Here is a 22912-nt window from a genome sequence, read left to right as displayed (position 1 = left end):
GACCCTAAAGCTCGCTCCGTTTTTCATCAGGCGGTGGGCAAGACAGCCTGGAGGCAGGCAGGCAGGCCGCGGAAAGAGGGTGGCCGGGGACCTCAAGCGACGACGACGAGGCCGACGCCGGCCCCACTTCCGTTTCCGGGTCGCTCCCAGCTCGGGGCGAAGCGAGGCGCGTAGGGGGGGCGGGAGGAGAAGCCGGAGGACTCGCTCGCCGTCGGAGCCGCCATCGTTGCCCGACCTCGCTATGCCCAAAGGAGGTGAGCGCCCGGCCGCCCGCCGGAGGCTCGTTCCGGGGAAGGCCCAGCTCCTCAAGCAGCTGGACTACACCCCCCATCGTCCCCGGCCGGGCCCCATGGGCATTGCAACCCCCACCCCCACCACCTCTGCCTGGAAGGGCCGGGATGCCTTGGAGGCGTTTCGGGGCCTTTCCTGCTAATTCCTCTCCTTTGAAAAAAAAAACAAACGAAAGAAATCCTAAAATTGGGGGGGGGGGAGATGCGGTTCGGATATCATTCAAGGGCTGCCCCCCCCGAAAGCCCCCCCCACCCCCGAGATTCTTCCTTTAAGGAGGTGGGGGCACAAACGAGTGTCAAGTCAGGGGGTGGGGGGGCCTCCAGGAGAGCCAAATCAGCTTGTGGGGGGGATTAATTAGTGCCAAATTAGAGGGAGTGGGGGGGATCCCCCTGCGAGTCCAATCAGGGAGTGGGGCTTAATTAGTGTCGTGGGGGGGGGGCTCCAGGAGAGCCAAATCAGCGGGTGGGGGGATTAATTAGTGCCAAATTAGAAGGAAGGGGGGGTCCCCTTGCGAGTCCAATCAGGGCGTGGGGCTTAATTAATGTCACGGGTGCGGGGGCTCCATGAGAGCCAAATCTGGGTGGAGGGATTAAGTAATGTCATACTGGAGAGGGGTCTCGCAGTCTAGTCGGGGCAGGGCTTAATTAGTGTGAAATCAAGGGAGGGCGGGGGCCTTAATGAGCCCGAGTAGGGGAGAAAGAGAGGGAGAAACCCCCCTGCTTTTCCCCAACTTTCCTTCCTGTCTCTCCTCTTTCTCTCCCCCCCCCACCCCCATCCCCTCAATATGATGGGAATCTGGGAGGGGGGTTCGCTGGCAGCCGCCCTTTCCACATGGGGAAGCAGGATGGGATGGGGGGGTTGAGTAAGGGTACTCTGGTCTTAGTTTATACCCCACAGCCGAGGAAATTTCCCACCCACCCACCCCCCTTGGACCACAGAAAGCACCTTCCAAAGAACTACCCACTTTGGGAAGTCTTTTGGCCTTCTCCTCTTGTTAAAATCTTCTATTTCTCCACAGTCACGTTAACCAGTTTAACGAAAGGTCGGTAAGAAAACCACCAAGCTCAGAGAGCACCAAGGACCCCACAGTCCTCCCACCCCCTCCCCTTCTCCTTCTTTTCCACTCCCTTCTGCCACTGATGAGGTTACCTAGTCTGGTAATGAAACATCTGCAAGAAAGCAACCAAGCTCGGAGATCACACACAAGGAGCCCTCATTTCAATCCTGAGCTGCAAATATTCTCCTTTACAGTTATTTTTTCATCTTTCCACACACACCCCCTTCCTGGTCCTTAGGCAGAGGGGGGTCTTCTCCTGGGTTGTAGATTTCCTAAAAGAGCAGTAGCACTTAGACTTACATGCTGCTTCACAGTGCTTTACAGCTCGACTCTCTAAGCAGTTTACAGAGTCATTAACTTGTTATTTACTCCCCCTAACAATAAGGGACGCGGTGGCTCAGTGGGTTAGGACGTTGAGCTCGTCGATCAGAAGGTCGGCAGTTTGGCGGGTCGAATCCCGAGTGCTGCAGAGTGAGCGCCTGTTACGCGTCCCAGCTTCTGCCAACCTAGCAGTTCGAAAGCACGTAAAAACGCAAGTAGAAAAATAGGGACCACTCCGGTGGGAAGGGAACAGCGTTCCGTGCGCCTTTGGTGTCTAGTCATGCCGGCCACATGACCACGGAGACGTCCTCGGACAAGCGCTGGCTCTTCGGCTTTGAAACGGAGATGAACACCGGCCCCTAGAGTTGGAAACGACTAGCACGCATGTGCGGGGGAACCTCTTACCTCTAACAATCTGGGTCCTCATTTTACCGACCTCGGAAGGATGGAAGGCTAAGCCAACCTTGAGCAGGATCGAAAGCAAGAGGATGGTCGGGGATTGGTCCCTAGGGAATCCAAAAAGCCTTTTCCCCCACTGCCACCCCCGGATGGGTCCTTCAACAATATTTCCTTGCTTTTCTTTCATGTATCCATTTCTGGAAACAGCCTTCCCCCCTCCCCCTTTCCCAGGCCTTTCCACGGTGTGTATGGGAGGGCGGGGGGAGGGTGCTGATGTGGGAGAAGACTGTCTTTTCCTGGAAACTAGCTGCTTCCCCCGATGGGAGTGTAAGCCTGTCTGCCAATGGAAGCCGGACCGCTTAGAGGAGGAAGAGGGGTGAAGTAAACTTAAACCCACTTTTTACTTGCAGGTAAAAAAGGGGGCCATAAAGGCCGAGCACGGCAGTACACAAGCCCAGAAGAGATTGATGCCCAGCTGCAAGCTGAGAAACAGAAGGCCAGGGTAAGGAGCTGAGCTTTGGAAGTACTGGGCCGGGAGCCCAGCTAAGAAGAGACTGGACAGCCATTTGTCTGAAATGGTATAGGGTTTCCTGCCTGAGCGGGGGGTTGGACTAGGTGACCTCCAAGGTCCCTTCCAACTTGTTGTTGTTGTTGTTGTTGTTATTATTAACCTGCCTCCAGAAGATGTGAATGCTCCAACACTGGAAGTTTTTAAGAAGAGACTGGCCAGCCATTTGTCTGAAATGATATAGGGTTTCCTGCCTGAGCAGGGGGTTGGACTAGATGACCTCCAAGGTCACTTCCAACTTCTTCTACTTCTTCTTCTTCTTCTTCTTCTTCTTCTTCTTCTTCTTCTTCTTCTTCTTCTTCTTCTTCTTCTTCTTCTTCTTCTTATTATTATTATTATTATTATTATTATTATTATTATTATTATTATTATTATTATTATTATTATTATTATTATTATTATTATTAACCTGCCTCCAGAAGATGTGAATGCTCCAACACTGGAAGTTTTTAAGAAGAGACTGGCCAGCCATTTGTCTGAAATGATATAGGGTTTCCTGCCTGAGCAGGGGATTGGACTAGATGACCTCCAAGGTCCCTTCCTCCTTCTTCTTCTTCTTCTTCTTCTTCTTCTTCTTCTTCTTCTTCTTCTTCTTATTATTATTATTATTATTATTATTATTATTATTATTATTATTATTATTATTATTATTATTATTATTATTATTATTATTATTATTATTATTATTATTAACCTGCCTCCAGAAGATGTGAATGCTCCAACGCTGGAAGTTTTTAAGAAGAGACTGGCCAGCCATTTGTCTGAAATGATATAGGGTTTCCTGCCTGAGCAGGGGATTGGACTAGATGACCTCCAAGGTCCCTTCCTCCTTCTTCTTCTTCTTCTTCTTCTTCTTCTTCTTCTTCTTCTTCTTCTTCTTCTTCTTCTTCTTCTTCTTCTTCTTATTATTATTATTATTATTATTATTATTATTATTATTATTATTATTATTATTATTATTATTATTATTATTATTATTATTATTATTATTATTATTATTATTAACCTGCCTCCAGAAGATGTGAATGCTCCAACACTGGAAGTTTTTAAGAAGAGACTGGCCAGCCATTTGTCTGAAATGATATAGGGTTTCCTGCCTGAGCAGGGGATTGGACTAGATGACCTCCAAGGTCCCTTCCTCCTTCTTCTTCTTCTTCTTCTTCTTCTTCTTCTTCTTCTTCTTCTTCTTCTTATTATTATTATTATTATTATTATTATTATTATTATTATTATTATTATTATTATTATTATTATTATTATTATTATTATTATTATTAACCTGCCTCCAGAAGATGTGAATGCTCCAACGCTGGAAGTTTTTAAGAAGAGACTGGCCAGCCATTTGTCTGAAATGATATAGGGTTTCCTGCCTGAGCAGGGGATTGGACTAGATGACCTCCAAGGTCCCTTCCTCCTTCTTCTTCTTCTTCTTCTTCTTCTTCTTCTTCTTCTTCTTCTTCTTCTTCTTCTTCTTCTTCTTCTTCTTCTTCTTCTTCTTCTTCTTATTATTATTATTATTATTATTATTATTATTATTATTATTATTATTATTATTATTATTATTATTATTAACCTGCCTCCAGAAGATGTGAATGCTCCAACGCTGGAAGTTTTTAAGAAGAGACTGGCCAGCCATTTGTCTGAAATGATATAGGGTTTCCTGCCTGAGCAGGGGGTTGGACTAGATGACCTCCAAGGTCCCTTCCATCATAAACATGAAACTCAGTCAACTGAACACTCAGATTGACTGGCACTAAGGGTTGACACAGGTTGCTGCCAGCATCCTAGGTATCAACCAGGTATCTCCTTAAAATGTAAGATGTTCCGAGTGGCAGAGTTTTGGTTTTTTTTGTAGCTTTGCTGGAGTTCTTGCGGGAAGCTGCAATTTCTTGATGTATTTTGCAAAGTTTTCGGACATGGTTCCCAGTGGCCCCCGATGACCGTGGGAATCACTGTTATCCGTTTCGTCCATAACCGCACAGTTTCGATGGCCCGGTCGCGGTATTTCGTAATTTTTTCCACTTCTTTTTCTTCTTTTCTTTTTTTTTCTGGCATCTCCTGGTACAGCGATATTATTGTTGTTGTTGTTGTTGTTGTTATTATTCTGGCCTGTGCCTGCTGCCCCAGCTTGGTCAGTTAGAAAGCAAGACTCTTAGGCCCACGTTTAGCCAAAGGTATACTTTACTAAAGCCAAGTGGTTACCGAAGAAGCAAAGCTGGATTTGAGGGTTTTCCCCACCCATGGTACAGATAGTCCTCGACTTATCGACCACAGCTGAGCCGAACATTTTCCTTGCCCCTTTTTACAACCGTTCTTGCCACGGTTCCATTTCAAGCATTTGGCATGCCAGCTTGCCCTTTGCAACCCGCTGTAGCTTCCTCCAGTCACGTGGCCACAATTTTTTAGCAATTTTTTTTTTTTTGGCTGGTTTCCGAGAAAATTGCCTTTTCAGAAGAATGGGTTTGCGCTCACGACGGTGGCGGTTGCTTCGCGACGGTGGCTTTGCTTCATGACTGGGGTGGTTCATTAACGGCCAGCACAAACATTGTGGTAACGTCGGGATCAGTTCTGTGGGTGTCCCGGCTGGAAATATGGCCCCCCAATTGCGGTGATAGTGAGGTAGCTTAGGCTGAGAAGTAGCGCCCGCCCTCGTCGTCCTCACGGCATCCCCAGCACGCCAGGCAGTCAGAGAGAGAGAGAAAGTAACGGGCCGAAAGCCAGCTCCCCCGTTGAGTGAAGCTAAGTCACTCCGGGCCGTGCTGGTCCCGGCGTAATCTTCCCCTGCCGCTGTTCTGCTTTGCTGATGCTTCTCCTTTGCGCAGGAAGAGGAAGAGGAGGAAGAGGAAGGAGGCCCCGGGGCCTCTGGCGAGCCCAAGAAGAAGGAGAAGTCTCTAGACTCGGATGAGAGCGAGGAAGAAGAAGGCGAAGACTATCAGGTAGAGAAGAGCGACGAGCTGCTGCTGGCTTTGAGTCAGCCAGTCCGACTTTTCTACACACGTAGTAGGCTGCCTTTTGCGCCCTCGTCACAGCCCGGGATCCTTTGCCTTAAAGCCAGCCTTGCTAGGTGGGCCAGACTGGAAAGGGGGCAGATGAGCGGCTTAACAGACCCTTGCAAGGAGATGTTTTCCCACGTCTCTTTCCTCCCGCCTGAGAAGTTGGGGCAGATTGTTTCTGACTGCCTCTCCTTCCCTTCCTTCTTCCTTCCTTTTTCCTTCCTCCCCTTCCTTGTTCCTCCTCTCCTCCCCTTTCTTCTTTTTTCCTTCCTCTTCTTCCTCCTCTCCTTCCCTTCCTCCCCTTCCTCCCTTTTTCCTTCCTCCTCCCTTCTCTTTCCCTTCCCTCTTCCTTCCCTTCCTCCCTTTTTCCTTCCTTCCTTCCCTTCCTTCTTCCTTCCCTTCCTCCCTTTTTCTTTCCTCCCCTGCCTCCTCTCCTCCCTTTCCTTCTTCCTTCCTCCCTCTCCTTCCCTTTCCTTCCTCCCTTTTTCCTTCCTCCCTCTCCTTCCCTTCCTCCCCTTCTTCCTTCCTCCTTCTCATTCCCTTCCTTCTTCCTTCCCTTCCTCCCTTTTTCTTTCCTCCCCTCCCTCCTTCCTCTCCTCTCCTTCCCTTCCTTTTTCCTTCCTCCCTCTCCTTCCCTTCCTTCTCCCTTCCCTTCCTCCCTTTTTCCTTCCTCCCTCTCCTTCCCTTCTTCTCCCTTCCCTTCCTCCCTTTTTCCTTCCCTTCTTCCCCTTCCTCCTTCCTCTCCTCTCCTCTCCTTCCTTCCCATCCTACCCGTCCGTCCCCTCCATCCATCTTTCCTTCCTTTCCCCCGCTATGCAGCTGCCAGACGTGACCTCTCTTATCCCTGGGCCACACCTCTTTCCTCCACCACCCTACCCCCCCCCACCCCACTCATCACCCCACTGCCTCCCACAAAGAGGTCCCAACTGGCTCTCTTGTTGCACCTTTCCGTTCCAGCCAAAGCACAAAGGAGTGGAAGGCATGATCGACATCGAAAACCCCAACCGCGTGGTGCAAACCGCTAAAAAAGTCACTCAGCTCGATTTGGAGAGCCCGCGGGAATTGTCGCGGAGAGAACGGTAAGCCATCTCCTTCCCGCTCAGGTAGGTGTGGGGGGGGGCAGGGGGGGCAGTCCTGGTCTTACCGGCCTCTTTGCAGAACCTCCAGGAATTAGCCAAAGGTTTGGGAAGGGGTTTCAGATGATGATGGGTTTTTTGTGTGTGTTTTTTAATCCCTTGGAAAACAGGGAAAGACGGTAGCACAAATTGCACTCTGGTTTCCTTCTTCACATCAGCGTTTGTCAGCCTTGGCCAGAGCAGAGCTGCCTGGGGGATTCTGGGAGTTGAAGTCCTCGCCTTTGAAAGTGGCAGGGCTATTAAAAAAAAAAAGCACTACACTGACTTGAAAGGGAAACGTAGCCCGTAGGAAGCCTTGCGGTCAAATGCAAAGCAGTCCTTGACTTAACGACCACCGCGTCGTTTAAGCGAGACGTTACGTGAGATTTGCCCCGTTTTACGACCTTTTGTGCCACGGTCGCTAAGCGAACCCCTGAACTTCATAAGTTAGTAACCCGGTGGTTAAGTGAATCCGGCTTCGCCCTTTGACTTTGCTGGTCCAAAAAAGGGGGGGGGAATCTTGCGACCTCGGGACACAGCGACGGTCATAAGTGTGAACCGGTGGCCAAGCGTCTGAATTTTGATCACGTGATCACAGGGGATGCTGCAAAGGTCCTAATGGTGAAAATTTGTATTTATTTTATTTTTTTTTAACCCCATTTATATCCCGCCCTTCTCCGAAGACTCCGGGCGGCTTACAAGCTTAGCAGTAGCCTTCATTCTATGTATATGCCTGCTTATTAGGGCTTTCACACACACACCCCAAGCGGCATTATTACAAAGTCAGCTTAATTGCCCCCAACAATCTGGGTCCTAAGTCACTTTTTCCAGTTGTAACTCTGGACATTCACTAAATGAACTGTCGTAAGTCGAGGACTCCCTGTATTTTTCCTCCTCCTCCCCCCCCCCCGGCTTTAAAAATTGCTCTGTCGCCAGGCAGCAGGGCTGAAATGCCATCTGTTTGGTTCCCTCTGTTGAACCTCCCGTGTCACGCCACGTTTACCTGGACGTTGTGCTAATCCTTCCCCCCCCCACCACCCCCCCTTTTTTTTTCCCTCTCTCAGAGAAGAGATTGAGAAACAGAAAGCAAAGGAAAGGTACATGAAGATGCACCTGGCGGGGAAAACAGAACAGGCAAAGGCCGACCTCGCCCGGCTAGCCATTATCCGGAAACAGAGGGAAGAGGCAGCCAAGAAGAAGGAAGAAGAGAGGAGAGGTGAGGGAAGGAAGGAAGGAGGGAAGGAGGAAAGAAGGAGATGGAAATGAGAAGGAGGGAAGGAGGAAAAAGATGGAAATGAGAAGGGAGGGAGGAAGGAAGGAAAGAAGATGGAAATGAGAAGGAGATGGAAATGGGGAGAGAGGAAAGAAAGAAGGAGAAGGGAGGGAAGGAGGAAAGATGGAGATGAGAAGGGAGGGAGGAAGGAAGGAAGGAAGGAGATGGAAATGAGAAGGAGATGGAAATGGGGAGGGAGGGAGGGAGGAAGGAAAGAAGGAGATGGAAATGAGAAGGAGGGAAGGAGGAAAGATGGAGATGAGAAGGGAGGGAGGAAGGAAGGAAGGAAGGAGATGGAAATGAGAAGGAGATGGAAATGGGGAGGGAGGGAGGGAGGAAGGAAAGAAGGAGATGGAAATGAGAAGGAGGGAAGGAGGAAAGATGGAGATGAGAAGGGAGGGAGGAAGGAAGGAGATGGAAATGAGAAGGAGATGGAAATGGGGAGGGAGGGAGGGAGGAAGGAAAGAAGGAGATGGAAATGAGAAGGAGGGAAGGAGGAAAGATGGAGATGAGAAGGGAGGGAGGGAGGAAGGAAGGAAGGAGTTGGAAATGAGAAGGAGGGAAGGAGGAAAGATGGAGATGAGAAGGGAGGGAGGAAGGAAGGAAGGAGATGGAAATGAGAAGAGAGGGAGGAAGGAAAGAAGGAGATGGAAATGAGAAGGAGGGAAGGAGGAAAGATGGAGATGAGAAGGGAGGGAGGGAGGAAGGAAGGAAGGAGTTGGAAATGAGAAGGAGGGAAGGAGGAAAGATGGAGATGAGAAGGGAGGGAGGAAGGAAGGAAGGAGATGGAAATGAGAAGAGAGGGAGGAAGGAAAGAAGGAGATGGAAATGAGAAGGAGGGAAGGAGGAAAGATGGAGATGAGAAGGGAGGGAGGGAGGAAGGAAGGAGTTGGAAATGAGAAGGAGGGAAGGAGGAAAGATGGAGATGAGAAGGGAGGGAGGAAGGAAGGAAGGAGATGGAAATGAGAAGAGAGGGAGGAAGGAAAGAAGGAGATGGAAATGAGAAGGAGGGAAGGAGGAAAGATGGAGATGAGAAGGGAGGGAGGAAGGAAGGAAGGAGATGGAAATGAGAAGGGAGGGAGGAAGGAAAGAAGGAGATGGAAATGAGAAGGAGGGAAGGAGGAAAGATGGAGATGAGAAGGGAGGGAGGAAGGAAGGAAGGGGATGGAAATGAGAAGGGAGGGAGGAAGGAAAGAAGGAAATGGGAAGGAGAAGGGAGGATTCAGCTGTTCTTCCTCCCTCCCCAGCTAAAGACGACGCAGCCCTGGCAGGCAAACGGATGCAGTCGCTGTCCCTCAACAAGTAAAAGGCCGGCCACCCAAGAGGAGGGGAATCCCGGGACTGTGCCCGGCCTGGCACCCTTTGGACTCGCTGCAGCGTCCTTTCCCAGAGAGGCGACAGGAGGAGGAGGAGGAGGGCAGCCCCAGCGATGGCGGCGTCACCGTCACCTCTGAAGAGGAACTGACCGCTCCGTGTCTGTCTTCATCCGGGCACAGAAATTCCATGGGATTACTTTTTTTTTTCTTCCCCTTTTTTTGGGGGTGGGGGGTGGGCGGGGGGGGGCACGCAGGCAAGCGAGGGAGGGAGGGAAAGCGGCAGGGGAGGGCAGGAGAACCGGGAACTCCTAACCTTTGGTGCAGAGTCGTGAGAACGCCAACGGTTGCATTAAAGTGACCGTTTTCAGGAGGGGGAGAGGAGGAAAAAAAAACACAAAACTGCCCCCGGCTGAACGGTTTGACGTGTTTTGATTTCGGGTGGGAGGCAAAGGGAGGCGGAAGATTTGCTGGGGAGGGGTGCATTGCTTCAGCTAGCTTTCAGGGAACTAGGCCGGGGGGGCGGGGTTGAGTAGCTTGGACCCCCGTAGATGCATTTCCAAAAATTATATTGGGGGGAGGGGGGAAACGCAGTGTGTTTCGGCAGAAGAGTCCAGGGAAATGAACAATTGGGGGGGTGGGGAGGTGTGGAAGCCTTGGCCCCAACCCTCCGGCTATTCACTTTTCTCTTTTCCACCCTGTTGTATTTTTATTTTTTTTTAAAGCCGTCCTTTTCATTTCCTTCTTCTCTGGGAGTAAGTAATGACTTTTTTCTTCTTCTTTTGAAATAACCTGGGCAAAACGAAATCCAGACAACAGCAGCTTGGGGAATTGTGCATCTTTCTGGAATAGAGGCAGGCAAGAGAGGGGGGGGGGGAAAGAAAAAAAGAAACCTGTATATTTGGCTGAATAAAGTTTAAATTATCGTAACAGGCTGGTCTAGTGCCTTTAAACATGCACACACCCCAGGACAGTGTTGGAACATTGCCTGAGAAACAGTTTTAAGTCCCGTTTTCCTCCGGGTGGGTTACCTCAATCTGGGTGTGGGTGTGGGGGTCTCCTCCAAGCTGCACGGACTTCACTTCCCAGGGTCCCACTGGGAAATTCCCTCAATCTGGGTGTGTGTGTGTGTGTGTCCTCCAAGCCGCACGGACTTCACTTCCCAGGGTCCCACTGGGAAATTCCCTCAATCTGGGGGTGTGTGTGTGTGTGTCCTCCAAGCCGCACGGACTTCACTTCCCAGGGTCCCACTGGGAAATTTCCTCAATCTGGGTGTGTGTGTGTGTGTGTGTGTCCTCCAAGCCGCACGGACTTCACTTCCTAGGGTCCCACTGGGAAATTCCAAAATTTGAAATCCTGCTAATGGGGGTCAGAGGTGAGGCAGTATAAGCAGTCCTCGACTTAGTTCATTTAATGACTGTTCAAAGTTACAATGGTGCTGGGAAAAAAACACACGACTTAGGATAGTTTTTCACGCTTAGGACCGTTGGCAGCATCCCCACGGTCACGTGATCAAAATTCAGAAGCTTAGCAACTGACATGTACTTGTGACGGTTGCAGTGTGTCCCAACGGGTCTCCCTTTTGCGACCTGACAAGCAAAGCCAACGGGGAAGGCAGATCGACAACCGTCTTACTAACTTAACTGCAGTGCTTCGCTTAAGAAGTGTGATAAGGTTGCAAAACGGGGCAAAACTCATTTAACAAATATTTCACATGGCAACGGAAATTTTGGGCTCCGTTGCGGATGTAAGTTGAGGACTACCTGTCAATTCTGAGAGACGCAGGCTTGACTGCAGGGGAAAAAAAAAACCATGATTCAGATTTTAGAGTTTGTTTTTAATTGCAGGTATTTTGTTTTTATTTTTTTTAACCCCTCTGGGTTCCTGCCCAGAAGGCTTCAAAAAAGCTGAGTTTGTAGCATCTGGAAGTGTCTCTCAAAGGTTCTGAAAAGCAGGAACGGATTACGCTTTGATTGATTTTCTCGGCAGGCAGGAATTTTCTTCATTGGCTTATTTGATGCGGAGCCCTTTCATTGCAGCCTCCAAGGTCTGAAACACAAAAGAAGCGGGCTTACAATCCGGTAGCTGTTTGCTCAGGATCAGAAATGGATCCCCCCAAGATCCAGGGTGATTTCACCCTGGATTCACAATTCCATAAATCTGTTAACATCTGTTTCCTCCCCTCCCCCGCCCCCTTTTTCTTTGCCTCAAGTGGGAAGGAAAAACCTGGAGTGAAAAAACTTCTGGTCTTCTGTTTCCCCCTGAAAAACTCAACTCCTTTTCCTGCCTCAATTTTTTTTCCCCCAAATTTCCATCGAACCCTGGTGTGTTGTTTTTTGCTGTTTTTCTTTTGCTTTTTCTTTTTTTAGCGGGAGGATAAGGTTTTGTTTCTTGCAATGTGAAAGGGAGAAACCTCTCGTGAAAATTGGACACAGCTCCTTCCCATTGAAACGAAGTGAACCATTAAAGTCCTGGTCGAGAAACCCTGCTTTAAATCCAGGCCTGTATTGCAGCTTAAACCAGGGTTTGGAATTTTTAAGGATGCTTCTGGGACCTTAGAAAGACAGATGGTGCTGGAGCCAGATGCTCTGTTTTTGGTTTTTTGGTGGGGGGGGGGGGGCTTTGCAGCAGGCCAACTTCACCTTTAAGCATTAAAAAAAGAGCCTTGGTGGAGCAGTGGGCTAATGCCTCCTTAAGTAACACCAGCTGCCTGCAATTAGTGCAGGTTCGAGTCCCACCAGGCTCAAGGTTGACTCAGCCTTCCATCCTTCCGAGGTAGATAAAATGAGGACCCAGATTGTTGGGGGGCAATAAGCTGACTTTGTAATAATGCCGCTTGGGGTGTGTGTGAAAGCCCTAATAAGCTGGCATATACATAGAATGAAGGCTACTGCTAAGTTTGTAAGCCGCCCTGAGTCTTCGAAGAAGGGCGGGATATAAATGGAATTAAAATAAAAAATAAAATAAAAATGTCTAAACGTGAAAAGAAGGACCAGGGGGTGACATGATGGCAAGCAGTGTCCCAATATCTCAGGTGATGCCCCAAAGAAGAGGGAGTCAAGCTATTCTCCAAAGCCCCTGAAGGCAGGACAAGAAGCAACGGATGGAAGCTAATCAAGGAGAGAAGCAACCTGGAACTAAGGAGAAATTTCCTGAGAGTGAGAACAATTAACCAGTGGAACAACCTGCCTCTAGAAGTTGTGAATGCTCCAAGACTGGAGGTTTTAAAGGAGAGACGAGAAACATTTGTATTCCTGCCTGAGCAGGGGGCTGGACTAGAAGACCTCCAAGGTGCCTTCCATCGCTTTATTATTCTATTCTAACCTTCCTTGTTCCTCTGCATCAATTCCACCTGGATGGCACGGGCTAACCCCCTCCAGCCCTCACTGCTTACCTTGACGTCCCATATGCTCATGCCGCCATCCATTCCGGTGGTACAAAATTTGGAGCAGCTGCCCTTCCCGCCAGCAACCACAGAGATTTGGCTGGAAGAGAAGAGAGGAATCCCTGAGTTGAGTCTTCTCAACCGGAGCAGAAAACCCTACCAGCTGGAGAGCGACAGGCAACAATCGCCCGTGGGTGGTGGGAGTAGCTTGACCTTCTGAAAGTCCAACTCTTCAGAAAGTGGGCTTCGTAGTTGCATGTAAGAATTGAGTCCAACATTCATGCCGCAATCGTTGGGGATTGTGATTGAAGGACTGGGAGAGTCCAAAGGAGCTTTGGGGGAATCAAAAAACAACAACCCAACATTTCCTAAAGTCGTCTTCTAGGAGACGTCGGAGATTGACCATGGATCCTTGTGTACCAAGTTCTCCCGCCAAGCCGAGTCATTCTCGGAAGTTAGAAAAGGAAATATTTAATTTCTCAATTTTTAGATGGTGCTACGGCAAAGTTTTGGTCCAGTCTAGGTCATAGAATCCTCCCCCAATCCCCGCGCTCTCAAGTTAATTCTGGTTGGGCTTTCAAGTTTTTAATACAGTTTCCCGAATCCTAAAATCACAGCGATGACAGAAAAAAGGGCTACCGATTCCCTCCAACAGAAAAGGTTGCGAAATTCGCTAAGCTGATCAAGGATGTTGAATTTTGATTATGGCTCCAGGGAGTTTTAAGGAAGATGGAACCAGGGCTCACCGGTAAAAGGCGATGAGCGTGTTTTTTTTTAAGAAAAGCTGTACAAAGCAGTTTGAAGTGGTTTCCTTCGTTTGAATGAAGGTGGCTTGTAGCCCCCTGATCAGATCGTGAACTTAGAAGGTATGTCTGTATCTTCTAGGAAATCTACAGTGCCACAAAAAGAGGGAAGAAAGAAGGGGAATAAGATAAACAGCAGCAAAGTGGACAGGGTCAATTACATCAGTGGGGAATGCATCGCCGTTGGAACAGCTTGGGCACGGATCCTCTTGCAGAAAACCTACGTACTTGCTAAGAATTGACGCCAATTCGGTCAACCCATCCATATCTTACAAAGCCGTCTGCAAACCTGGCAACTTTAAGACTTGTGGACTTCTGCCAGCTGAGGAATTCTGGGAGTTGAAGTCCACACGTCTGAAAACTTGCCAGGTTCGGAGACTCCCTGTTATAAAGGAAAGAGGAGTTTTACAAGCAGACTTGCCTGATGCTGTTCTTGTGGATTGTGTCCAGAGAAGCCTTGTTGGTATCAGAGCTGGCTTTCTTGTCCAGGTTTTGAAAGCGCTCCCTAGCGGTGAGTCCCCGTTGGGAACTCTGTTTGGGGATGTCCATTTTCCCTCCGTAGTTCAGCACGCCCTGCTGTTCATCGTACACGAACAACATTGGGTAACAGTCATGTCCCTGGAAAAAGAGAAGTCAAGAACGTATCTCAGAAGACGGTGGCAAGGCTGCTTTTCAACAAAGAGGACATATTCTGTCAGATGATGTTATCTAGTTTGGGTCATGAAAAGTCTGCAAGAAAACAACCCAGCTCAGAGAACATCAAGGACCCCACAGTTGCCCCCGCTCCTTCTCCTCCTCTTCCTCCTCTCCCACTCCATTCCAGCACTGATGACGTTACCTAGCTGGGTAATGAAACATCTGCAAGAAAACATCCAATCTCAGAGACCACCAAGGACCCCCCATTTCAACCCAGAGCTACAAAAATTCTCCTTTACTGGACTGTACCTTTTGCAGATCCATTCATATGTGGTATGGTGCCATCTACTGGCTAAACCTTAAAATGACATTATCCACGTAGCAAGGACGATCGCCTAGCCGTTTCCCCAAATGAGGCACACATTGCTCTACATGAAAATCTCTGGTGGGAAAATCACCCAATCAAAGAGAAAGCCTATGACTTACCGCAGCCACAAGACTGTTCTCGGTGATGAAGGTCACAGCCAGGAAGGGAAGACTCTCCATAAAAAGGCAGGCTACACTGAGGAGAAAAACAAAGCTTCAGACTGATCCTTAATATTCGTTTCAAACATGAATGTGAAAACTCCACTCAGGGATTGACTGATTTCAAATAAAGCACCACACATCAAATGTTCCAAACTCTACATCTTCCGTGTGACTTTTTTTTGATCCACCCATGCCAATTCTCCAAAATAGACCAAACTCATAGACCAAACAAGCATGCAAGCTAATGCAACTTTAAAAATATAAGGTTTTAATAAAAGAGTCTTGCAATGCTTTCTCAAATTACATTTCTGTCCCAGCTTTCTCTTATCTTGTCCTAATTGTGGTTCTTAACAGAATAACAGAGTTAGAAGGGACCTTGGAGCTCTTCTAGTCCAACCCTCCTGCTCAGGCATGAAGCCCTATACCATTTCAGACAAATGGTTGTTCAATCTCTTCTTAACAACTTCCAGTGTTGGAGCATTCACCGCTTCTGGAGGCAGGTTGTTCCACTGGTTAATTGTTCTAACTGTCGGGAAATTTCTCCTTAGTTCCAGGTTGCTTCTCTCCTTGATGAGTTTCCATCCGTGGCTTCTTGTCCTGCCTTCAGGTCCTTTGGAGAACAGCTTGACTGCCTCTTCTTTGGGGCAGCCCCTGAGATACTGGAAGACTGCTATCATGTCCCCCCTCCTCCTCCTCTTCATTAACTAGACGTACCCAATTCCAGCAGCCGTTCCTTATACGTTTTAGCCCCCAGTCCCCTGATCATCTTTGTTCTTCTTCTTCCTTCTCCTGTTTCTCAAGGTTCTTCCCGTGACAATCCATCAACCTCCCTCAGATCTCTTCCCCACATTCTCACCCCATCCTACTTACGCCATTTTCTTGTTGGCATCCACCAAGCAGATGGTGCTGTCATGGCCCACCCAGGCTAAACGGTTGCCACTCTCTGAAAAGCAGATGCTGTGGACCCAGCTGGAGCTACTCTTCGACTCAAACATGAGCTCCCCAAATGTCATCTTGGATCCCCAAGGAGTAGGGGCTGGCCGTTCTTCCACCTCTTTAATGTAGGCCGAGAAGATCCTGGAGAGCAAAAGGAGGAAAATAAAGCAGATGATGTTAAGGAGGGAAAGAATGCACCTGGCTCTCCAACACTCAACGGAGAAGGAGCTATTTCAGCTAGATCCGCCCTCACCTCGACTAGTATGCAACAGGTGGAGAAGAAGACTTCATATACATATTTACATTACATCTACCACAATCATATGGGACAGATTGTTCTGATGAACATTATCTAGAGCATTCGCCAACAATCCACGCCTATAAAACCAGAGACTTTTCCGTTGGACAAAGAACTTGGGGGGGGGGGGGGAATTGGAACTTCGATGTTATACATACTGACAGCAGCAAGAATACTCTATGCACAAAAATGGAATGGACGAAAGACTGCAAAAGTTGACGGAGTCAGCAGAGGTAGCTAAGCGGACTGCTTTGATTCAAGAAAAAGATATAATTCATTTGAGTTTCTCCTTGGAAACCCCTTTTGAACACTGTGCTTGAGATGGGAAAAACGAAACTTCAATTTGGGGCTTTACTAATTCGATAGGTTTGTTGTTATAAAAATGACGAGAACACATTACTATGTAGAAGTAAGACTCTGATCTTGGAATTACCTTATTCTGCTACACTAAAAAGAGTTGGGGGGGTCAATGCTCTTTTTTCTCTCCTTACACTTTCCCCCCCTCTTAATAATAATAATAATAATAATAATAATAATAATAATAATAATAATAATAATAATAATAATAATAATATAAAGTTGGAAGGGACCTTGGAGGTCATCTAGTCCAACCCCCTGCTCAGGCAGGAAACCCTATACCATTTCAGGCAAATGGCTGTCCAGTCTCTTCTTAAAAACCTCCAGTGTTGGAGCATTCACCACCTCTGGAGGCAGGTTGTTCCACTGGTTAATTGTTCTAACTGTCAGGAAGTTTCTCCTTAGTTCCAGGTTGCTTCTCTCCTTGACTAGTTTCCATCCGTTGCTTCTTGTCCTGCTTTCAGGTGCTTTGGAGAATAGCTTGACTCCCTCTTCTTTGTGGTAGCCCCTGAGATATTGGAAGACTGCTATCATGTCACCCCTCACCCTTCTCTTCATTAAACTACACATACCCAATTCCAGCAACCGTTCCCTATATGTTTTAGCCTCCAGCCCCCTAATCATCTTTGTTGCTCTTCTCTGTACCCTTTCTCCTCCCCGGCTTTCCTACTGTTTTCATTTTTCTCCATATTTCTGTGTTTTGTGTTTGGATAAACTTGACGGCACACCATCAGATGCGGTCACGTAAACCATCGCTGTCTTAACAGCACCAGCATCGCCCTGGTTTCACAATCCCACCCAGATGGGAATGTTGAAACCGTTCGTAAGCTCAATTGGGAAACGAGCCAAGCCAGAAGAAGGCTTACCTGCACTTGAAGTCGCAGGATCCCGCTGCCAGGAGAACATTGTTGGGGTGCCAGTCCAGGCAGAGTATTGTGGATCGAATTGGCTTCTTGATGTGCTTACAGACCCACCTGGCAGAAGTCAGAGAGAGAGGGGGGGAAATTCTCAGCCTTATTCACCTTGATTCGTAGATTCATCTCCAACCGTTTTGCTCATGTTGGTTGCATCTGAAGAATTTAAGTAACTATTTCCCCCCCCCCCACACACACACACACATACACACACTGTTTAGGGTTATCCAGCTTTGGCAACGTCTAAGACTTTTGGACTTCAGCTCTCAGAATTGGCTGGAGAATTCTGGGAGTTGAAGTCCACCAAGTTGCCGAAGTTGGACAGCTCTTTTCTAGAGTTTGTTTGTCTTTCGGACCTTGAGCCACGTCCCAGACAACCCCAGACCGCCCTCCCCCTTGCCTTTGCCAAGACGCACCAATCGTTTTCTTGCTCAAAGTAGCAGATGGAGATCCTCCGGGAGCCGCTGCCCACCGCAAACTTGTTCTCTTTCGGGGACCACTTAACACAACAGGCAGCCCGGTTGATCCGGAGGATGACCAGGGTGGGCTTCCAAACGTCGTTCTTCAGGGTCCAGACGTAGGCGTTGCGGTCTGTCCCGCAGCTCACAATCCGGTTGCTGTCGGGGGCCCAGTCAATGCCTGTCAAGGAGATCAGTTGAAGCCAGGGGTGGGTGTTGCTCTTCACAGTTTTGTCCTATTGGCTTCAGGGTCTGAGGGTTGGGTTGTGGTGATCTAGTTTGTGGCCATTAAAAAAGGGACGGGACAAGGGGTTCCAAAAAGATGTGTTCTCTTCTGATTTAAAGACCTCATTGGCCTCTCACTTTTGCTCTAATCCCCTGCAGGTATGTGACTACCACTCCCAGAAGATCTAGTTGGGCAAGGTGTCCAGTGCCAGAAGCAGCATCCTTCTTTCCCTCACCTCCTTCCAGCTAGCGGGGACTTAGTTGCCCTCACCTGTCACTTGTCCATTGTGTTCCTTCAACTCATGGATCTTGTCCCACTTGGACCCGTTTTTCTTGTAGATGTGGACTTCGTGATTGTTGGGGGAGATGGCAAGTTCTGTGGGAAAGGAGAGAACCCAAAACTGCGAAACCGGCTTGGGGGATATTGCGTCAACATCAAGACATCCTGGCCCATTTTATCAAACCACCAAAGCAAACAAAGCAGAAAGAAACAGACAAAACAACAACAACAGGGAACGCATAAAAACTCAGCTTCGTCCTAACATTAGGTTTTTGTGTTGTTGTTTTTTCAACAGCACAAAAAAGAAACACTCCAAAAAAAAAAGCATTTCCAGATCAATGGCTCTTTATTGTCTGATGGCTAGAATATCCCCAATTCAGCTACGCAGAAGAGAAAGCAGTCTTGTTCCCTCGATGTGGAATGAATGGGGTGGAAATTCCAAGGGAAGAAGAAGTGGGCAGAAGAGAGGAGAGGCTTTCTAGCTGCTGTGGCACAAAGAATGCCTCTCCCTCCCTGTGCCCCTTGTGAGGGATTCTGCGCTTGCAGATCTTACGTGGATATACGGATGGATGGGCTAGATGACCTCTAGAATCCCCGGGGATCCCCATGGGTGGGCTAGATGACTTCTAGGACCCCCACGGACCCACATGGATAGGCTAGATGACTTCTATAACCCCTGTGGATCCCTGTGGATGGGCTAGATGAGTTCTAGGACCCCACAGATCCACGTGGATGGTCTAGATTACTTCTAGGACTCCTACGGATCCACATGGATAGGCTAGACAACTTCTAGAACCCCCATGGATCCACATGGATGACTATGGATCCCAATGGATGGTCTAGATTACTTCTAGGACCCCTACGGATCCACATGGATAGGCTAGACAACTTCTAGAACCCCCATGGATCCACATGGATGACTATGGATCCCAATGGATGGTCTAGATTACTTCTAAGACCCCCACAGATCCACGTGAATGGTCTAGATTACTTCTAGGACCCCCACGGATCCACGTGGATGGGCTAGATTACTTCTAGGACCCCCACGGATCCACATGGATAGGCTAGATTACTTCTAGGACCCCCACGGATCCACATGGATGGACTAGGTGACTTCTAGATCCTCCACTGATTCGTGTGGACTAGATGGCCTCCGAGGCCCCTTCCAACTTTATTGTTATTATTTCTCCTGTAAAGTTAAGAATTGTTAATTGGCACAATTGTTGAGTTTGGGAGCTGAATCTCTGGGGCTCTGGCAGCCTTTGAGAAAGGTAGGCTTACGGCTTCGGTCCTTGTTCCAGGCATGACAGGTGATGGGTTCCAGCAGGAAGCTTTGATAAGTCATGGCTTTTTAACCTGCCCAGAAAGAAAAAAAAACAGCTTAGCTTTAGAAATTGTAGAGAATATGCATAGCTTGGGTTGTAGAAAGCTAAATTATTTAGGCAGAGGCTTGTCCTCTGAGCTTGGTGCTTCGCTCCTGGACGTTTCTTTACCAAACTAGGTAACATCTTCAGGGGGTGTTGGGCGAAGTGTCCAGGAGCCAAGCAGCAAGCAGCCATCTTGCTTAGCGACGGAAAGTCTACTTCCAATTGTGGTCGTAAGTCAAGGACTAATAAACCCAACCAAGAAAGCTGAACATGCCAAAGGGAGAAAAGGCCGCAAAGGCTCCTAGCCGGGAGATCACTGATTCGCCCAGTTTGAAAGCTGTGCTGTTTCTGACAACCACCTGTCCACAAACAAGCCGTGATGACTTTGTTGCTTTGAAGATCTGGTGGCTCTAAAAAAAAGAGGAGACCAACCACCTTGATTAGGCTTGGTGTCTTTTAATCTCTGTTTCGGGGAGCTCTATAGTTGGCTGCTTCTACGCTCTATGATTATTCTGCAAAACGTGTTGGTCAAGCTACTTGGCTGCTTTGGTTAAAAAGCAGAATTGAAAAATAGGTCAGTATTGGAAGAAGGAGGAACTGCCGACTATAGAAGAATGGACTTTAAAGGTTTCCGACCTGGCAGAGATGGCGAAGATCTCGGCTTATTTGAAAGATCACTCGCAAGAACGCTATATTATGGAGTGGAAAAAATGGATTGAATATATCCAGAACAAATATGGGACTAAAAAGTTTCATTTAGCATTTGAATAAGTCTTCCTTTCTATTTTCCTTTTTTTTATATGAAATATTAGTATTGTTTGTAGTTATCTTATATGAGCTAGAGAGTGATAGATTTAAGAATTTATGGTTGGTAGCATATGGATGTTTATGATTGTTTTTATACCCTGTACTTAGCTCTGGGAAGTGGGGGGGGAGGGGAGAAAGGGGGGGGAGGGGTAGGGAGGGATAGGTAGGGGAGGGGGAGGGGGGATTGCTAAAGATAAAATGTATTTTAAAACTTTTCAATAAAAAAAAATAAAAAAAATAAAAAATAAATAAATAAATAAAAAAGCGGAATTGAAAACCATCAGGCTGAGCCAAAGGAGGAAATTTCAACCTTGGGGACTGCTGCCGACATCCGTCTCTCTCTCTCTCCCTCCGAGGCTGCTTTTGGCCTTATATGGTATTGCCAAATTAGTCAGGGTTAAGAAATATTGCCCTTTTCCTGACTTTATTTTCTTCTTCCTCCAAGTCATTTACTCTCTTGCCACAGGAGGGGCAGAAAGCGAATCTTTTTGATGGCTGAGAACTCACATTTGGTAGCAAGGATGAAAATGGAAGGAAGGCAAAGTTTAACGCCTTCTCTTTTTTTTTCTTCTTTTTTTTTCCTCCTGTCTGTTTGTTTCTGGTTTATTTTGGTTTTCTTTATTAAGCCTACTTATCAACTTACCTCTGTTTTTTTCCATGCCTGAACACGATAGTGTGAAGGTCAGTTAGGATTGGTTGAATGGCGATGGGTGGGTGAGAGGGAGGGAGGGGCGTAAAAAGGAGGGTTGGGGGTGATGGGTTAGTCATCCCTCTGAGGTTACTCGCCACTTCTAGCCGTATTTCTGCACGGGAAGGTAGCCTAGGAGCCTCAGATTATCCGTGAGCTCATTAGAAATTGCTGAGATTTAAGGCTCCATAAACGAGACGGTCACTTCATCCGAATTTGACCCTTAGCCAATTCCAAACTCTAACACGCACGCAGGATGAAGAGGAATTCAGCTCTTTTTCATTCGTCCCAAATAGCTAAAGTCTACTTAGTAATCTTGCAGGACCCTGCGCGGAAAAAAATATATATCTAAAAATAACAGTCTGCTTCTTTGGATGAAAAAAAATTTTTTTTTGCCTTGCATCTCCCACAAGTGTCCTAAAGCTGTGGTGAAATCTGGATCCAAAACCTTCTGCCTCACGCGCTAGACCCCTTGATAGATAGATAGATAGATAGATAGATAGATAGATAGATAGATAGATAGATAGATAGATAGATAGATAGATAGATAGATAGATAGATAGATAGATAGATAGACAGACAAAGATAGATAGATAGACAGACAAAGATAGATAGATAGATAGATAGACAGACAGACAGACAGACAGACAGACAGACAGACAGAAAGATGGGGGGGCAGAGAAACTGCAATATATATAGATATAGATATAGATAGATAGATATAGATTAGATTGATAGATAGATAGATAGATAGATAGATAGATAGATAGATAGATAGATAGATAGATAGATAGATGATAGATAGATAGATGATAGATATATATAGAGAGAAAGAGAGATGGATAGATAAAGATAGAGATGGAGATGGAGATGGATAAAGATAGATAAGATAGAGATGGATAGATAGATAGACAGACAGATAGATAGATACAGTAGATAGATCCCTTTCTCTCTCTGTATATATATTACTATATATATATAAAAAGGACAAAAAAAACCCTCACTCTACCTGTTGAACAAACTTGCTGGAGATCTAAGCACACTTCAGAAGAGAAATGTGGCTTAATCTGCAGACAGTTATTCAGAGGAACCTCAATTCTGGGCTTTTGAGGAGTTCTCTCCATGGAATACACAACGGGCAGCCAACCACTCCCTGATGAGAAAGCTCAGTGGGTGGAAAAAGAAAGAAAGAAAGAAAGAAAAAAAAAACTTCCTGAAAGTATTGCCAGGAGAAATGGAAAAGGAATGACGTCCAAGTGGAAAGGAGGAGGGAGGAGGTGGTGGTGGATGGGACAGGAAAGTGGGGTGGAGAGAAAGGAGAGGCCAACCAGTTTTCCACTCCCAAATTTGGACCCCAGCCATCGCTTCGGAGGAAAGTTAGCCAGAGAGAAGAAGAAGACGACGGACGGAGACCGTCTTCTTTTCTGAAAGAGCATCTCAGGGACCCACCTTGGATGGAAGAGCTGGAAGATCTCGAGGTGGGCTTGTTCCAGTTGGGAGGAGAGCAAGAGCAGCTGTTCACGGACTCTGGGCAGTCCACATGAACAGCCTTCTGCCCAGCGAGCTTAGGAGGAAATGAAGACGTTTTAGAGGCACGGCTTGAAAGTCAGACTTCCCTCCCGGGCGGTGAGAAACTTAACCACTTCCTTGCTTGGGGCTTGGAAAATTCTCTCTCTCTGTGTGTGGGTGTGTGTAATGCCTTCTGTGCACTGAAGGAGGAGCAAACTTGCAGCTTCAATGATGCAGGAAGCTGTTGGCTTCACCAGGCAGGTAGGGCTGCAAAAATCATTTTTCAAAAAATGAAATGTTTCGGAAAGCTGGCCTGGAACCGGCGGCTGCGAGTTCCAATCCCACGTTAGGCATGCAAGGTGGTGGTGCGAGTTTGGGCCAACCATCCAGT

At 47.5% G+C, this 22912-nt stretch overlaps 2 protein-coding genes across 2 annotated transcripts; one reads left to right on the top strand and one right to left on the bottom strand.

Annotated features, from left to right (window-relative positions):
• Positions 1-38: 38 nt before the first annotated feature.
• Positions 39-10260, top strand: PDAP1 (PDGFA associated protein 1). The gene is made up of 6 exons (XM_081338606.1): positions 39-254; positions 2479-2570; positions 5459-5572; positions 6587-6708; positions 7809-7960; positions 9265-10260. The coding sequence occupies exons 1-6, from the start codon at positions 242-244 to the stop codon at positions 9321-9323; spliced, it is 552 nt and encodes a 183-aa protein (XP_081194732.1). The 5' UTR covers positions 39-241; the 3' UTR covers positions 9324-10260.
• Positions 10261-11146: 886 nt separating this feature from the next.
• Positions 11147-22579, bottom strand: ARPC1B (actin related protein 2/3 complex subunit 1B). The gene is made up of 10 exons (XM_081338388.1): positions 22462-22579; positions 19432-19506; positions 18142-18246; positions 17604-17826; positions 17140-17247; positions 15553-15759; positions 14641-14716; positions 13940-14136; positions 12725-12815; positions 11147-11379 (listed from the first exon to the last, which is right to left on the bottom strand). The coding sequence occupies exons 2-10, from the start codon at positions 19493-19495 to the stop codon at positions 11341-11343; spliced, it is 1110 nt and encodes a 369-aa protein (XP_081194514.1). The 5' UTR covers positions 19496-19506; positions 22462-22579; the 3' UTR covers positions 11147-11340.
• Between the last annotated feature and the right edge of the window lie 333 nt (positions 22580-22912).

This window comes from Vipera berus (genome assembly GCF_964194415.1).
Source record: "Vipera berus genome assembly, chromosome: 13".
Taxonomy (NCBI): Eukaryota; Metazoa; Chordata; class Lepidosauria; order Squamata; family Viperidae; genus Vipera; species Vipera berus.
The sequence above is the reverse complement of the archived record's forward strand: the minus strand, read 5'-3'. Positions and strand labels throughout refer to the sequence as shown.

Excerpts from the sequence above, each read along its gene's own strand:
- PDAP1 (XM_081338606.1), top strand. Across the intron at positions 6,709-7,808 it reads GAATTGTCGCGGAGAGAACG|AGAAGAGATTGAGAAACAGA; the intron begins GTAAGCCATCTC and ends TCCCTCTCTCAG. Across the intron at positions 7,961-9,264 it reads GAAGGAAGAAGAGAGGAGAG|CTAAAGACGACGCAGCCCTG; the intron begins GTGAGGGAAGGA and ends CTCCCTCCCCAG.
- ARPC1B (XM_081338388.1), bottom strand. The coding sequence starts at position 19,495 with ATGACTTATCAAAGCTTCCTGCTGGAACCCATCACCTGTCATGCCTGG. Across the intron at positions 17,827-18,141 it reads ACACAATGGACAAGTGACAG|GCATTGACTGGGCCCCCGAC; the intron begins GTGAGGGCAACT and ends TCTCCTTGACAG. Across the intron at positions 11,380-12,724 it reads TGAGCATATGGGACGTCAAG|ACCTTGGAGGCTGCAATGAA; the intron begins GTAAGCAGTGAG and ends TTTGTGTTTCAG.